At 43.3% G+C, this 16,459-nt stretch overlaps 1 protein-coding gene across 1 annotated transcript; it reads left to right on the top strand.

Moving 5' to 3' along the window:
* The first annotated feature begins 11,816 nt into the window (after positions 1-11,816).
* NPY5R (neuropeptide Y receptor Y5) lies at positions 11,817-16,187 on the top strand. The gene is made up of 2 exons (XM_030948118.1): positions 11,817-11,860; positions 14,844-16,187. The coding sequence occupies exon 2, from the start codon at positions 14,856-14,858 to the stop codon at positions 16,185-16,187; it is 1,332 nt and encodes a 443-aa protein (XP_030803978.1). The 5' UTR covers positions 11,817-11,860; positions 14,844-14,855.
* The last annotated feature ends 272 nt before the right edge of the window (positions 16,188-16,459 follow it).

The following is a 16,459-nucleotide window of genomic DNA, read 5'->3' as shown; positions in this document are numbered from 1 at the left end:
GTTCTTTCCAACTCGCCGCCGACCTTCGCCGCCGCCGCCGCGTTCATCCAGAGCGCTCCGAGCTCAGGACGCGCCCGCCGGCCCCGCAGCGGAGCCCGGGCCGAGCCCGCTCCTCGGTCTCAGCGCCGCATCTCCCTCGCCGCACCTGGGGAGAAGGGAAGCAGCGGGGCCGGTCATCGCCGGGCACAGCGCCTGCCCCGGGCGGAGCGCGGCGCTCCCGTGTCCCGCGGCAGCGGAGCCGCCCGCGCCCGCCGCTCCCGCCGCTCCCCGCCGGGCTCCCTCCTCTCTTTCCGCTCCCTCCGCTCCCTCCGCTCCCTCCGCGGGGCAGCGCAGAGGCAGCGGGCAGGACCGCGGAGCAGGACGGCCAGCGGGGACCCGCGTCCTGCCCGGCCCGTTCCCGCCGGCACAAGTCGCACGAAATAGCGAGCCGGGAAGCAATTTCAGCCTTCCCACCAGCGCAGCCTCCACTTTATGTTTTACATCTCCTTTTCACAAGTTTAATCTGCAAACGTCTGCTTTCTTAAATTGCTCTAAATGAAATTATATCCAGGCATCACATGAGGAGGAGGGGAAAGCCCATCTGACTATTGTGATGGGTGGAAAAATTACTCAATTGCTGCTTTTTTTTTTTTTTTCCAAAACACATACACTTGATGTTGAGCGGCCAAGTGCTCTCAGCAGCGCTGGCACTGAGTCAAAGGTAAATCAGGAACTCTGAACACCTTAATCTTAGCTAGCAGGGCTGTGAAGCAAAGAACGAAGAATACAGGATGAAAGACAAAACTTGGCAAATTTTAAACACCCCAGAAAATTTCTTTAGCCATGCAAGGGAAATAGGCATGCTTAAATAACCACCCCTTTGCAAGGCCTTGGATTTTAAAAATCTGAAAATTAAGCATAAGTGTTCAGAAGGCAAATTAAAAAATAAAATAAAATTAATTGATAAACAATAAAGAAACAATTAACTGATAACCTGACACACCTTTAATTCAACTTGCCATTAGTGCCACTGAATCTGGGCATCATTAATGGCTCTGCATTCCACACTGAGTCTGGAACTTTCTCTGTGCCCACTCCTGTGAGCTAAATTTATTGATCACTTAACTTTAGGTTATGGTAATGGAAGTAATGCCACTTAAAATTCACACAAGTGGGTTTCAAATGTGACTTCATAGGGCATTTATCAGAAAAGCTGTAAAAACATTGCCCACTAAAACATACTTCAATAAAAGTTACCCTGAATAGGTGAGCTTTTGTTCTTAAATGATACCCGATATAAATCTCTGTGCTATGTAAGTCTCTGGAGAAGAATTGTCTTTGTCTCTTACTGGTGGCAGACACCCTTTTAACAGCCTCATGCTGGGCACCAGAGCTGGGGCTGCCTCCTCCCTAGGGCAACGTGTGAGGGCTGGGCTTGCAGCTGCAGCTCCTCCCGAGGGTCAGCCAAAGGATGACCGAGCCAGTGCCATGCCTTGTCGCTGCTGTCAGGAGCTAATCCCTGCTGAGTCTTCTCTTTCAACCAGCACAAGGTTACATGAAACTGTGACAGGCAATGGAGCTTGCCTCTGAGTGGCATTTTACTGTGAGAGTTAACAGCAGTGATTTCAGACAAAAGGCTTCTCTGTCTGTTTGACTACTCTGATTTTCAAGCTATCTAGGTATGCACCTGAGGATGACCTCTCAGACCTTCTGAGATTTATCAGATCCCCTAGTCCACCAAATCTGTTTTAGGGTCTAATAAAGAAATTTGCACCCCAAGATTCCTTGAAGCATCACTTCTGTCACAGCCAGAAGTGCTTTACCCAAATGCAAAGTGTGTGGCTGATGTGGAGAGCCAGGGCTCCTCAATTCCCAGTGTAACTTTATCACAGTCTGAAAATCAATGCCTGAATTTAATCATGAACCCCATCATCACTTGTATGGCACAAGGTGGGCACTCCAGCCCTGTGACTTGATAGAATGATGGCAAGAGCAGGCAAGGAGCCATGTCCTGCAAGGAGGGAACCGGGCAGGTTCTTTCACCAGCTGGGACCAAACTGCCTCCAGCAATAAGGTGTCCAAGGTTTCATGGTCTTGGTTTTCCTACTCCCTTAGCCAAGCTCTGCTTTTGCTTATTTATTAAACATCAAACTCAATGCCCGAACATGCTACCACTCCTTCTCCCCTCATCTTTCCCTTAGCAGAGATGCAACCTCTCTGATGTGGGCAAGAGTGTATCTAGGAACCTACCAAAGTTCCTAGCACTTGCCACTGCTGTCAAGTCATGAGGAGTCCTTCTTTCCTGTCCTTCTGCAAAATGGACCAGACAACAGAGGGGCATGAAGTTCAATCTCCCAGACAGCTGCACTGTTCCTTGTCTCCTAAGTCAGGAAGGAGATCCCTCCCCACTCTGAGTGATGGCTTGGTGTGGGGAAAACCCATAGCCCTGCAGACCCCTCTAGGTGAGGGCAGCCACACACAAGCACACCCTCCCAACTCTCCATGAGAGATTTTGGTCAAAAGTTTAGCACCAGCAGACAAAAAGGGTGAAATAATGTGCTGTGAGGTGAATGGAAATGTACAGTAAAACTATCGGAGCTGTTCAAAGCAAGAGCAAAATGCCGTCAGCCCAAGCTGAAGGTTCACCCAGCTGCTCAGTTCTCCCTGGAACTTAATCCTCCCTTGGATTTTGTCATTTGCACCTAAGACAGCAAGCAAAGACCAGCCTAACTGGCACACAAGCACCCAGAGTCATGGAAACCACAGGGGAAACTCACCTTGGAACTGCTCTGCCCGTCTTTGGTCGGCTCAGGGGCTGGCCCAGGAGGCTGAATGAAGAAGGAGCAGGGAAAGGAGAAGGATCCTTTGGTATTTCTCCAGTCAGATCCTAAAGATTGGTGAGGAAGGCTGGAGACTCCCCCTTAAAGCTGAACTCCACCTTATCCCAGTATCACATGATGGTGCTCTACGGAGTAGATCCTGAAAACCACAAGCAAGCACATCACCTTTAAACTGCACATCTGGGGGTGGGTTGCCTAGTAATTCCGAAAGAAATGCAATTAAATATTGAAACAAAAGAGGGGGGCTGGGGGCAGAGCGCTGGGAAAAGCTCAGGAAGGGAGACAGCTTCAAATCAGTCTGCCTGTTTCATTTTGTCTGCAAGTTATTGCCATCTTGTGGCCAAACTAAAGATGGAAATAGAAACTGTTACAAAGGGGACGAGGAAGAGATTTTCAGCATAAGGAGCAAGTTACAAAGTTTGGGTTTGGCTTTTTAAGCCAGTACAGCTAACTTCTGCTCTGCATTTATCATTAATAGCTATGACTGGGCCAATAAGAAATGTCAAGTTCCTGAAACATCTTGCTGTCTCACTCACAAAAAGCACCACACTGATCCTCTTCAATGGGCATAAAAGACAGTAAATTGGGAAGTCTGTGAGAAGCTACCCAGACAAATGTAAGAAACACTTTGAAAATGCCTTGACAAAACCTGCAGACTGTAATAGGAGTTTGTATTTATTGGAAAACAGAAGTTCCCTAATTTCTCCAAGGTCCCAGATTGAATTTTCCTGTGTAAGGAGTTGCATGCTCTCACATTCTTACCCACAGGGATGCATCTATTATATGGCAACACTGTTGTGTCATGAATAACTCTGAATTGAGAAACCAGGCTAATTATAGCTAAAAAAATTAGTTGCACAGAATCAATGATTGTGACTTTTTTTTTGTAGAAGAAGCTGCACAGGAAGATTTCAGAACCCAGAATAAGGCTGATGTTTGCACTGTATTTACAGGAGCTCAGCTCAACTGCATTGTAATTGCAGTCCTCGATGTAGGAAAGACAAGTGCAGGCACACTGCAAGGCTGCTGTAAGACAGTAGCCGAGGTGCTGCTGACATTTTAAGAGCAGCAGCCAGAAGGAAAGTGCAGGCTGTATACAATGCCTCTCAAGAACTCCAGTCCTATGTAGGTCATTAGTTTGCGTGCCTTTGACCAGAGCAAAAGTGGGTACGCTCAGGCGGGGATCCAAGCTAAAGGTCTCATAAAGAGCATATTTCTGTCTGAAGCAGTGACACTCTTGGACAACTGAGACTCCTCATTGCTTTGGATGTGGAATGATATATCCACACTGTCCAATAAAGACATTTTTAAGGGCAATAGATGTATTGCTAGGCAGAGTAAAAGCTTGTTTTTGTTTTATTTATTTTTTTTTTAATGCCAGAACGTTCCCACTACTTCCTTGTAATGTTCTGGCCCATATGGTCAAGACGTCTATTTAAAAATTAAAATAAGCATTCTGTGATACAAAATTGTTGTACTCTGCTAACAGGTATCCAAGACAGAGATACATTTTTAAGACCAGTTCAGAATAAGAGACCTGAGTTTACATGGCAAGCTGGAGAGCTGCTGGGGTGGCTTTTGTGAGAAGAGTACACCCACATTGACCAGAACTATTTTCATTTGACTCCAAAATGCACCCACTGCTGGCCAGAGCAGAGATTCCTCCCCACCACAGCTCGTGGTGAGAACCATGGTGACAAAAGCTGCTCCCTGGCAGTTCATGCCAAGACCATGGTAGAAGCAGATATTCATGCTGTGGTCCACAGAGAACAGTCTGTTCCTGAAGGACTGAAACCCGTGGGAAGGACCTGTGCTGGAGCAGGGGAACATCATGAGGAGGGAGAAGGAGCAGAGAAAAAGGGTGATGAACTGACCAGAACTCCCATTCCTTGTCCCCCTGAGGGGACCACTCAGAGGGGTGGGAATATTGAGCAGTTGGGAGACAAGAGTGATGTTGAGCCTGAGAAGACAGGGATGTAGGGAGTTGTGAATTTTGCCTGTTTCTCACCATCCTATTCTAGGTTTAGATTTAAATAATGTACCACAGAGTCGTTCATTTACAAAATGTCAATTTTTCAGAAATGTCTGAATTTTCAGATACATATGATCTTCTTTCTCCTCCATTTTGTCATTAGTCCTGAGGATCTCCATTTCAGCAGCAAATTAAGTGATTCATAATACTTCACTTTTTAATGGTTAATACATATAGGGATTTCAAACATTGCATAAACATGGGCAAAGCAAACCTCACAACGCCTCTGTTATACCATGGAAATATAATAATTACCTATAAAAGATTGAAGATAGAACCTATGTGTCACTCAATGACCTGAACTCACACTGATAACAACAAATATCCATGGGATTACTCACACTGCAGACAGATGCAAGGCCAGGCATTGAACTGTGTGTGTGTAGAATGGAAAGCACTGCCTCGGCCTTGAGTCTTTCAAACACATGTGTTCCATACAAGTGTATGTACATAAATACACATACATACACATATATACACACACACACACACATATATATATGTATATATATGTGCACACATGCTAAAACCCCAGCCTTGCTACAAGCTTTCTGCTTCACCATACTGTTGTGTGTCCACCTCAGATGACTAAATCAGTTGGAGCTATATCAGTCTTCTCTGAAGCATTTCATATACATGTAAGCACTAATACATGTGAACACTAAAAAATAATCACTCTAAATTAACAAACAGACACTGATTCTTTCAAAACGTTCCATTATAGCTATAAAATACATTTTGTGCATCGGATATGCTCCGTAGGAAAATCTGACATTAGCAGGTCCTGGCTATTCTGTGCATCTCCAGTCTCAACACCAAGCTGATGGTCTCCATCTGGAGCTCCAAGCTCACAAAGATGTCAAATAATTCCTCATAACTCTTATTTTACTGTTGATGACTGTCAGGACATGAGAACACTGGAGTAGCAAGATAACCATTGTGTTAAAGATTATCCTCTTCCAGGGAATAAATTTTTCAGTACATCAAAGGCACCCTGGATTGGATGACTTTGTTTGTGTGCATGTGTTTGTGTGAAGGCATGACATTGCAAAAAGAGAGTAAGTACGATAAACAGAACACAAGGATTTCAATTTAGGAAATAGAATAGCTTGAGTAAAAGAATACAGAAATGCTTAGAAGCAAAACCATTGAGAAGGGAATGAGATGTTTTTAAAAAAACATATAGAAAAAATAGACTAAGATTTAAATCCATTAAAATTTTTTCTCGCTGTAAAACTCAGAAAAGATTTCATAAAATAAGGCTGTTGCTTTTATTGTAATGTATCTTCATGTGTTCAGGCAATGCAATCCCTCCCTAAAATTTAAAATCCAGTAAGTGAAAGAACACCAGGAGGGTCATTTGTCTCTTCTGTTCTATATAAAACAAACTGAAGTCACCACTATGGAAATAAATGGAAACACTCTCTGAAGGGGTTTTTAAACTTTATTTTTTATTGGTTTTATATTTTAATAATGAACATCAGTGCCATTGAAATAATTGCATTTCACACTACTCTGTTCAAAGATAGAGGAATTCATGGTCCTTGGGGCAAAAGTCTGTCATCAGTAGACTAAATAGTACTTTTGTTGTTGAGTGTAATTTGAATTGCAGCAAATTGTCTCTTTGGCTAAGAACATGTTTATTCTGACACAACTGCATCTGACACCAAACATAACAATACTTCATTTGACTGCTAATGTCACAAACCCAAAAAAGCTGCATGAATGATTATGTGGTTCATCTCTGCTGACAGTCTTGCTGCTACAGTTCCATTTTCAACAATACAGCCAAGCTGACTAATGAAAATCTATCCTGATCACATGAAGTATTGCTTAAAGGCTGCTTGAGCTGTAACCTAAATTATGTCCACTTGGCTAAAATACTAAGTCATGTTTTCTGCTATGGGCACCCCACTGTGTCTATTCAGGATTCAAACTCCTATACACTCATACAAAAGCTCTCATCTGGCTTCAGATGAAGCAGAAATAGGCCCCACACATGAACATCCAGACAGGTCAATGTGTATAACACCAGCCAAAAAATGTGATGGCACGTTAGGAAGCAAAACTTATTAATTACAGGCTCAGTCTTGAAACAATTTTATTAGCTAACCCTCGGGTGTCCTGCCTTTCATTGCACAGACATCTCAACCACTGCCACCTTCTCAGAAGTCCAAGGCTTGCTGCTTTATGCAAGCTAAGAATCTGTGGAAGGGATGGACCATACAGAAGCCGTCTGGTGGTAATTTTCATAGTGTTTTATTAGAATTTTTCTGGGCATGAAGTAGTTGGGTGAAGCATTTTAACCAACACAAATGCTTTATATGCATCTCACAAAATCTCTCAAGTTCTGTAGCAGCTTTGTCCTACCACTTAAACTGTTTTGCCCATGGAATGGTAGCAGACTTTACAATATTATTAGACCTTGTCTCAGGACAAACTTTGACTTTGATGATTGACTGCGTGCTGAGGCACTGGATATTAGGTGCTTTAGACCTTTGGTTTTGTGGGATTTATCAGTTCTCACAGATTTCCATTAGAGATTTGAGTCTTCATGTCTTTCACAGTTTGCCTTTAGAGGCAAAATTTTCTAGGATATTGGAATGATTCTCCCAAAAGAAAGATACATTTGGGACTGCAGTAAGAAACATGACAAAACTAGTTTGAATTGATATAGACACAGAGTTTTCTTCTGTATTTTCTGTTGTATGCTTCTGACTCAGGAATTCCAGCCTTCTCTCTCTGATGCACCATTTTTTCCCCAGTTCCCCAGAGGAGATATCTTTCATCATCACCATCTCTTACTTCCTCAAGGACTCCTTTGTGGTTTCAACAATCACATGGTAGCTGGTCTCTAGGGAATCTGTACTGTGATCTGCTGTCACACCTGACATTTGATATCTCTAATGGCCATATCTTTTCTATCTCTAGATTATTGATTTCATTATTCAGTAGTATTACTGGCAAGACAGAGGTACACAAACAGTGGAACGGAAAAAATTATAGTGGTCTGAATAGCAGTTCTCTCTGATGTGTGCAAGTAACAGGGATGAAATGTACAGACACAGTTAAGGAAAATGTGTTGTTATTTACAGGTCTGAGGGGAATAAAACAATCTCACACTTGCCAATACATTACTGGCTGATGAACCCTTTTAAAATACGACAACCAACAAAAAAAAAAGTAGAATATTTTACTCTTAGAGAGAATTGCTTTGAGGAAGGAATACTTGTCTTACTGACTACTCCTGCTAAGATGCATGTATTTTCTGGAGGCTCCTTGGGAAACTGTACTAGGTGACCTTAGAAATGGCTTAACATGATGGTAGGCTGTTTGTACCTTTATGAAGGTACAATGGCATCCCACATAAATCACACTTGTGCAATATAAGAAACTTTAATTTCCCACTGGGCTCTGCCAGCAAATTTAGACTACTTTTAAAACACACTATCAGTCTGCTGTAGCCAGCAGTTTCCATAGAAAGACGTAGTGTCTTTAAAACTTCACTTTTTCCAGGAGAGACCTTCCACTTCAAGCAGTGGGGCCAGCAATGTGGGAAGCTCTCCTGAAACAAGAGAAGTAGGGAAAGTGTTCATCATGCCCATCATGTGTTAGAGTCATAGTGGGTTTCTATCTATAGGTCAAAAATTTGCGCGAAAGGCTTCAAAGCCATCAGTGTTGGGTGGGAAGATGGTCAAAAATGCTAAGAACAGCTACTCAGGCCTAAAAAGGATTAATTCTGTTCTCTGTTGTGACTAACAGGAGAGTTGTGTTAATACCATGAGATGGATTGGCACGTCACTTCCACCTGGCAGCTCCCTGTGCTCCACTTGCACATGCAGTGATTCACCAGCAGTGGGTGGTGAATTATGCAGAAGCAGGCAAAAGAAGATGGGATGAAATCTTCAAAAGAAGATAGGATGAAATCTTCTTTACCATCCTGAGCTCATCTCCTGAAGATGAAGATTATTTGTTCCTGGATGGCTCAATGAGTATTTTCACAATACCCAAGTTAAATAAGGAAACTACCTGGACTTTTCAAAGGTTATTTTACAATATGATTGATCCAGTTGTTTTGTCTTTGTGTGGTACAGTCTTTCACAGGCTAATTATAGGGCCAGCTTTTCTGCAGTGCTGTGTTAATATCAACTGTCAAAGTAGCACCTTAGCAAATGGGAAAGTCATTACATCTCTGTGTCAGATTCTGCCACTTGTGCTCCCAGGGACCCGCATGTCACTGAGTTCTGCTGTAGCTCTGTAATAGGACTATGATCAATGATTCTTCTTGTGCTAGAAGATAACAGCTGGTGAGAGTAGCAGAGTTTGTCTTTTCATGCTTTGTACTATGACATACCCAACAGCCTTTAGGTTTTAAAATATTGCTCACATAAGAAAATGCCCTGCTTTCTCACTGATTGTTCAGATAAAATTAAAACCACCCTTCAGATATTTTGCTTTGTCAGAACTGAACTCAGCTTAGCGAGGAAAACTGTTTGGGGGAAAACCATTGCCTTCCACCTGTTCTAAAATAAAAATTAAAGGGTATTTGAGCGGGAGGGATAAAAACCTCCGGGGCTCTGCTCCAGCCGAAGCGAGGGGAGCCCTGACCGCGTTCTGTGATTGCCTGTCTGTGCTCGCGACTCGCTGTGTGCCGAGACTCGCAGCGCGTTTCACCTTCGCAAAACGCCGTGCCCTGAGTGCCGGGGGAGGCACTGAGAGCATCCCCTCAGCACCGGCGAGAGCGAGGTGTATTTACCGTCTCGCTGTATTTCCATGGAAACTCTGATTGTCACACCGTGCGGCGCTGAAATACCGGGCTCCAGGGCTGCCTGGAGCGGCCTCCCGAAATGCACCCTTGCAGCAGCCCTAGCCCCAGCTCAGCCGAGCGGGCACCGACGGCGGCACCCCCAGCCCCGGGACCCGGCCCTCGGCAGCGGGCGAGCCCCGGCGCCGCGTAAGATGCGCCGCCAGCCCTGGGGGCTGCGCGCCTCCCTCCGCTTCCTCGGAGCCGCGCTCCGCCCGCCCATGCCGGAGCCGTGAGCGCGGACCGGAGCCGCCACCTCGCCGCGCCCGCGCCGCCCCCGCGGCCCCTCCTCGCCGCGGGGCGCCCGCAGCGGGACACGCGCGCAGGTAACGCGGGGCGGGCGCGGAGCCGCCACGGTGGGCTCGGTTCGGCTCAGCTCAGCTCGGCTTGGCTCAGGTCGGTTCTGCTCAGCTCGGCGCAGCTCAGCTCCCCTCCCCTGGTGGGGCGGCCGCGCAAGTTTGAGCGGGGCCCCGCCCTGGCACCAAGTGCGCGGGGATGAGGGAGCGTATCAGCCCTGCCGGGAGTGGCGGTGTCGCGGGGATGAGGGAGCGCACCAGCCCTGCCGGGGGTGGCGGTGTCGCGGCGGCCGCGGGGCGCCCGGGGCTCGGGCTGAGAACGGGCGCGCGGTTTCGGACGCGGAGCGGTGCAGAGTGGTTCCCAAGGGAGGCGTGGAAGGGCACAAATATCAGTCGCTCCCGTTTTGGGGTGGTTTGGTGCTTCTGCGAGCCAGGAGTTGCTGTGCTCCCTGGAAAAAAAATGTAGCCGGGCGTTTCAAGTTTTCTGTTCTGGCCAGCGAATAGCCCATTATGTTCCTTAGCATTTCCTTGGAGCTGGACGTACAATCTTATTAGTTGGCTTTGGCATAATTTGGGAAGTTGTATTCTTGTTTTCCGGGATAATGTTGAAGTTCTTTTGGTGATTCAGAGAAATAGGCATAACATTAAAGTGTACAAAAATCGGGGGGTGTTGACTTCTGAAGTAATTTCAATCTCTTGAATTCTTCCAGGTTCTCGGGCTAGTTTTTGCTGTTGCACATTATGAACAAGAACATGAGAATCAGCAGCTTTTTATCCTTAGCTTGTGGAGTGAATGCAACACTTGAGTGGTTTCAGATTTTTTCTCAGATGTTATCTCGGTCTGATTTGATGTAAGGGTATTATTTCTTAGGTTGTAACAACACAGCTCAGTGCTTTCCTAAAGCTTTGGTCGTGCAGTTATGGCCACTCACATTAACTCTTTACATCTGTGTTGATGCTTAAAAACCTTCACTGACTTTTTCTGTGCAGTCTTGATATTTCTCCAGTATTATGAGGGTGGAAAGGTTGTACTTACAAATTTACACAATGTGCTTCCTCCCTGCATGTTTTCACCATGGGGTTCAGGGTTGGGGGCGGGGGAGGGATGTTGTTTTTTGGCATTTTTTGCAGGGTTTTTTTGGCTGTTTTTCTTTTCTGCTTTTAACATACAGAAAAGCCATCCAAGACTGTAAATTGTTCACAGCTATAAAGGTTAATTGCCCTGTTGCAAAGATTAAACTGACTGGACTGTACAAGGACCAGCCAGTCAGAGATAACTTAATAGGTATTAATATTGTGGGATATAAGCTCTTATCCATGAATAAACCTTAATATAAGTATGTCATCTAATTGAAGGAACATTTCCGGAAAAGACAATTGCCTTTAGAGGATGATGGTTGCCTGCCTAACTTTTGTGCTCTTGAAGATTGCCCTTTAAATATATAGAGAAATAGAAATATCCAGCCTATTAACTGTCCTAAATTATGATTTAGGGAATTTGTAATTTAAGCAACAGCTTTAAGTGAAAAAATGATGTTAAGTATAAGATGTTAAACAAATTAGCACAAGTTATCTGTTGCCTCTAACTCAGCTAAATGCTAACTGCAATCATTTGACTCTTACAGTAAATATTCGAATCTACCTTGGATCCTGCCACAAAACTGCAGTCTCTACTGCCTTGAGCAGCCTAGCCTCCTGCCTCAAGCATTCCAGTGAATCTACAGGAGACCTGGGCAAGCCCACACAGAGCTCAGGGGTATGAGCTCCCACAGGTGTAGCTGAGCACAGTCAGGAATGTGCAATGTCCAGACCAGCATTACAGAATGGGGACCTCGTTTGCTTGACTGATAGATGCAGGAGGTGAAAGTGATACAACGTTTGGAGCTGACAGCTAGAAAACCTCCAGCAGGTACCTTAAGATTAACTAAATCTGAGATTTGAAAACAGGTGCAAGCCACCCTGGCACTATCGCACATTTAGTTTAGAAATACACTTCAAATATGAGGTGACAGTTTTGAAAAGGGACTGTATTACTTAATTCTGTTTTCCGCAATGGGATTTCCAGGAATTTCCATTTCCCTGAAAGTTACAGCCACGTGCTGCACTGGGATTGACCAACCAACATAAGGGAGGGTGAGCCAGTCTCTGAGAACAGGAACAGCTGTTAAAACAAAGCAGGAAGATAAATGCCTGATAAGTGCATACAGCCCTGTGAAATCAGTGGCATGCTAAGGTGAGTTTGGGGACTAGAGATCAATGATATGGGAGGAAAACTTCTGTTTGCATCTTTACTGCTGCTGGCACTCAGACTGACAACAACTGGTTTCTTTTTGAGCAGGAGAAAAATCCCAGAGAGCAAGAGATCTGCTTAGCATATTTTGAAATTAGGGGGGAAAGCCTGCTTTCTTTTCACACATCCAAAATTAAAATAAATTTCTCTTTGAGCATTTTGCAAAGGGAACCTGTGTCAGCACAGCAGTTATCTGTTGAAACCAGTAGATTATACTGTTATTCCTTCCCTCTCTTGCTGTCACTTTGTGACTACAGGAAGATGGTGTATAAGGAGTTTCTATGCTCCACAGATATTTTTGGTGCCCTAGGTGTCCAGCCAGGGTCTGAAGAGATCATGTTGTGACTTCTTCTAGTGATCCTTCCTCATGGAAATGAGGACACGTGGTTGGGTAGAGTTTGTCTGTCACCTGAGTTAGAGGGCAGCCATAGCACAGAAGGAACAGAGCTGGTAAGCCCATCCTGGACTTCAGAGGCGCTCCTGCTAAACTTCCTCATTACTGATGCATCCCAACAAAATATGTCTGCTTCAGAAAACCAGCATATTTGCTTTTTGTTTTTAAAGACACAATTTGTATTAAAAACACAATGAACCCTTCTGCTAAATCCATACTGCAAGAGCTTTATGTGGAGGTGTAAAAATCCACAGAACACGGCAACAACCTTTCACTTAAACCTTCAAGAAAAATTTAGTAAATATTAATTTATTAAATGCGCTACAACATAACACTACATAAAATTTTGTTCCTTGGTCTTATTTGTAGAATTATATTACCTTATCCAGGGCAGAAAAAGTTATGTAGTAGAAATTTCAGCAGATTTGGAAAGTCACTGTGGTGCACATACCATTTTCAGTTGGTTACTAGCAACTCAGAAATTAGCTCAGAAAAATTAAGTAAAAAATTGTTTACTTCATGAGCTTAGAGTTGTATAAAGAGAAATCAAAATGAAAACTTCTGATTGTATCAATGTAGAAATAGAGATTAGATCACTTACCTAATCTCTGCTCCTTTAAAGTTGGTCTAGAGGCAAATGTAGACTCAGATATCACTACTTGTCTGTTATATGGTTTTCCACCATTTCATTAAAGACTAGAAGAAATTGAACAGAAATAATATGCATTAATGCCTCTCTGCTCATATACACACAATTGTAATATTTCAATTATCTAATTTCATGTATTCAGTTCTTAATTCTGTTTTAGCTGTTAAAAAGCAGTTCAATATTGAGGCAAATTGGGAAGGCTGACTTCTTTTCACCTCTTTCCAACATATTACCTGCAAGATCTTTTCATATATATATGCATATATATATTTCTACTCTTATTTGGAGGACCTTCACATCACAATACAATTAGTGAACATTCTCAGGTTGTTTTATGGTTTGAGCTTCCCTTTGGCTCAAACCATAACAATAGGAACGCACATGATGGAAGGAAGGAGGACATCTGCATGTGTGGAGGGAACCAAATAATATAATTGCACTTTGAAAATGCCAGTATGGTACAGCTCACTAAGGATTGCTACAGTCTCAAAGAGCCCTGCCTTTTTTAGGTGACAGATATAGCCTTCTGCTGTATTGACATATGCTTTGGGTTTGTAGATCTTTTTTGTTTTCTCTTATGCAAGATTTCTAAACATTAAGCAGTTTTGTACAGGACATTGGCACTCTGGGGAATTTTGGCTTTGAAACTCTAGTACATGCAAGTGTTTAAGATAAATGGAGGTTTGAACGGAATTCTCATATCTTTCTGTTTGTTCTAAAATGAAGATTACTATATGAAGATTCAGTAGGCAGAATAACTTTGCTGAGCTAGGTTTAACACTAGATGATTCTGTGCTGAATAAGTAGCAGTTCACTGAATTTTCAAATGGCTGTGTGGAGTTTGCTTCCAGTTAACACTGTCCTCTCTATATTACATCCAATTACTTTAGGTGTTTTTAAATTTTCCTTTCTGCTTGAGCACAGTTAAACTATATTCAGCACTTAGTAGAAGATCTTTCCTACACACACCACATCAGGAATTCCATCTTGGATTACTGACAGTGGATTTCCTGATCCTTTTTGAAAGCTCTCACCTATTTTGTGTTAGTTGTCTACTGGCAAGGTAAGAAACACTACTGCAGTTGTTAGCATATGCATTTTCAGGTGCCTTTAATATAATTTGCAATGATATAATGATTAGCCATCTGCCCAGATGGTGACTGTAATTTCCTTAGTCATATCAATGGGCTGTTATTCACATGAGTAATCTCACCAACTCAAGGTGTATTGCTTTTGTAGCTAACTGTTCCCTCATGGAAAGCCTGACAATATGTTCTGCAGCAGAACACAGTTAAAAGGCAGCATCATAATGCAGACCTGTAAACTGCCATTCTCCCACGTGAGCACGTAGGTAGGAGGCCTAGGAGTACTGAACACCAAATGATAAAACCTACTTAGCTAATTCATATTGACCTGAAGTTATATGCCTCACAGTAGACTAACATCAATAGTAATTTATTTGCATTAAGGTAAAAGGTAAATTTATGTATTTTTACATTCTGATTAACAGCAATATCATAATTTCTTCAGATGCTAATTAATGTCTTTCTCGTTCTAAGCAGGACTGTAAAATGGATTTAGAATTCAAAGACCGTAACAACCACACAAATACCAAGAACACCTCTGCTGCAACAAAGAATTTTTCTGCCTGGGAAGACTATAAGAGTAGTGTTGATGACATGCAGTACTTTCTCATTGGGCTGTACACACTTATAAGTCTGGCTGGCTTTGTGGGAAACCTGCTTATACTAATGGCCCTACTAAAGTGCAAGCAGAAGACAGTAATAAACATTCTCATTGGAAACTTGGCCTTTTCTGACATCTTGGTTGTGCTGTTTTGTTCACCTTTCACGCTGACATCCGTCCTGCTTGACCAATGGATGTTTGGCACTGTCATGTGCCATGTAATGCCCTTCCTCCAGTGCGCCTCAGTCCTAGTTTCAACTTTGATGTTAATATCTATTGCTGCAGTCAGGTACCGTATGATAAAGTATCCCCTCTCCAGCAATCTCACAGCAAAACAAGGCTATTTCTTAATAGTGATCATTTGGGCCTTTGGCTTCACAATTTGCTCCCCTCTGCCAGTTTTCCATAAAACCGTGGACCTCCGCAAAACTCTGAATTTAGAGGGACTGGAGAACAGGCTGCTGTGCATAGAGTCCTGGCCTTCTGATTCTTACAGGATCGCCTTCACAATAGCCTTGCTATTCATGCAGTACATCCTGCCGCTGGCATGCCTGACTGCCAGCCACACCAGCGTCTGCAGGAGCATAGGTGCTAGGCTGTCAAACAAGGAAAACAAGTTTGAAGAAAAGGAGATGATAAACCTAACTCTTCATCCCTCTAAGAGTGCTGGCACACAGGTTCAACCCTCCAGATATTCCAGGTGGAGCTGTGCCTTTGGCAGAAGGCACCACAGAAGATACAGGAGAAAGACTTCAAGTGTGATGCCAGCTATTTCAAGGCATCATCAGGACACTCATTCCAGAGATCTCCCAGAAACCTCTGACACAGAAAAAAGCCAGATCTTTTCCTCCAGTAAATTCATCCCTGGGATCCCTATCTGTTTTGAAATGAAACCAGAAGAAAACACAGAGATCCAGAACATGATTACAGTATCCCAGTCCATCATCAGAATTAAGACAAGATCAAGGAGGGTTTTTTGCAGACTGACAGTGCTAATACTAGTTTTTGGCTTCAGCTGGATGCCTCTTCACCTTTTCCACATTGTCACAGATTTTAATGCCACTCTTATTTCCAACAGGCACTTTAAATTAGTATATTGCATATGCCATTTGTTGGGTATGATGTCCTGCTGCTTGAATCCCATTCTCTATGGGTTTCTTAACAACAGCATAAAAGCTGATTTAATGTCCCTTATTCCATGCTGCCAAATACCATGATTTTATGTGCCCCAAGATAAAGTAAAACAAACAAATATTGCTTTCAAGCATAGTGGTGCGTATAGCTGTAAAGGCTCAATTAGTCTAGTTTAGTTAGTGTGAGTTGGTTGTGATTAGTAGCATTTTTTTGTAGATGGATAGTTCTATGGCTGCATGTATTTCTTGCATTGGGCAGAAATATATGCATATGTTATAATATTCTTTTATCTGTTACATGTAGGAAATCATGCTCAGTGTACAAAACCAGAATACCGTTTTCATTACCCAAATTG

The sequence above is a fragment of the Camarhynchus parvulus genome, chromosome 4, assembly GCF_901933205.1.
Source record: "Camarhynchus parvulus chromosome 4, STF_HiC, whole genome shotgun sequence".
Taxonomy (NCBI): Eukaryota; Metazoa; Chordata; class Aves; order Passeriformes; family Thraupidae; genus Camarhynchus; species Camarhynchus parvulus.
Note: the sequence above shows the minus strand (reverse complement) of the source record. Positions and strands in the feature narration are given on the sequence as shown.

Coding starts and splice junctions, on each gene's coding strand:
- NPY5R (XM_030948118.1), top strand. CDS start 14,856: ATGGATTTAGAATTCAAAGACCGTAACAACCACACAAATACCAAGAAC.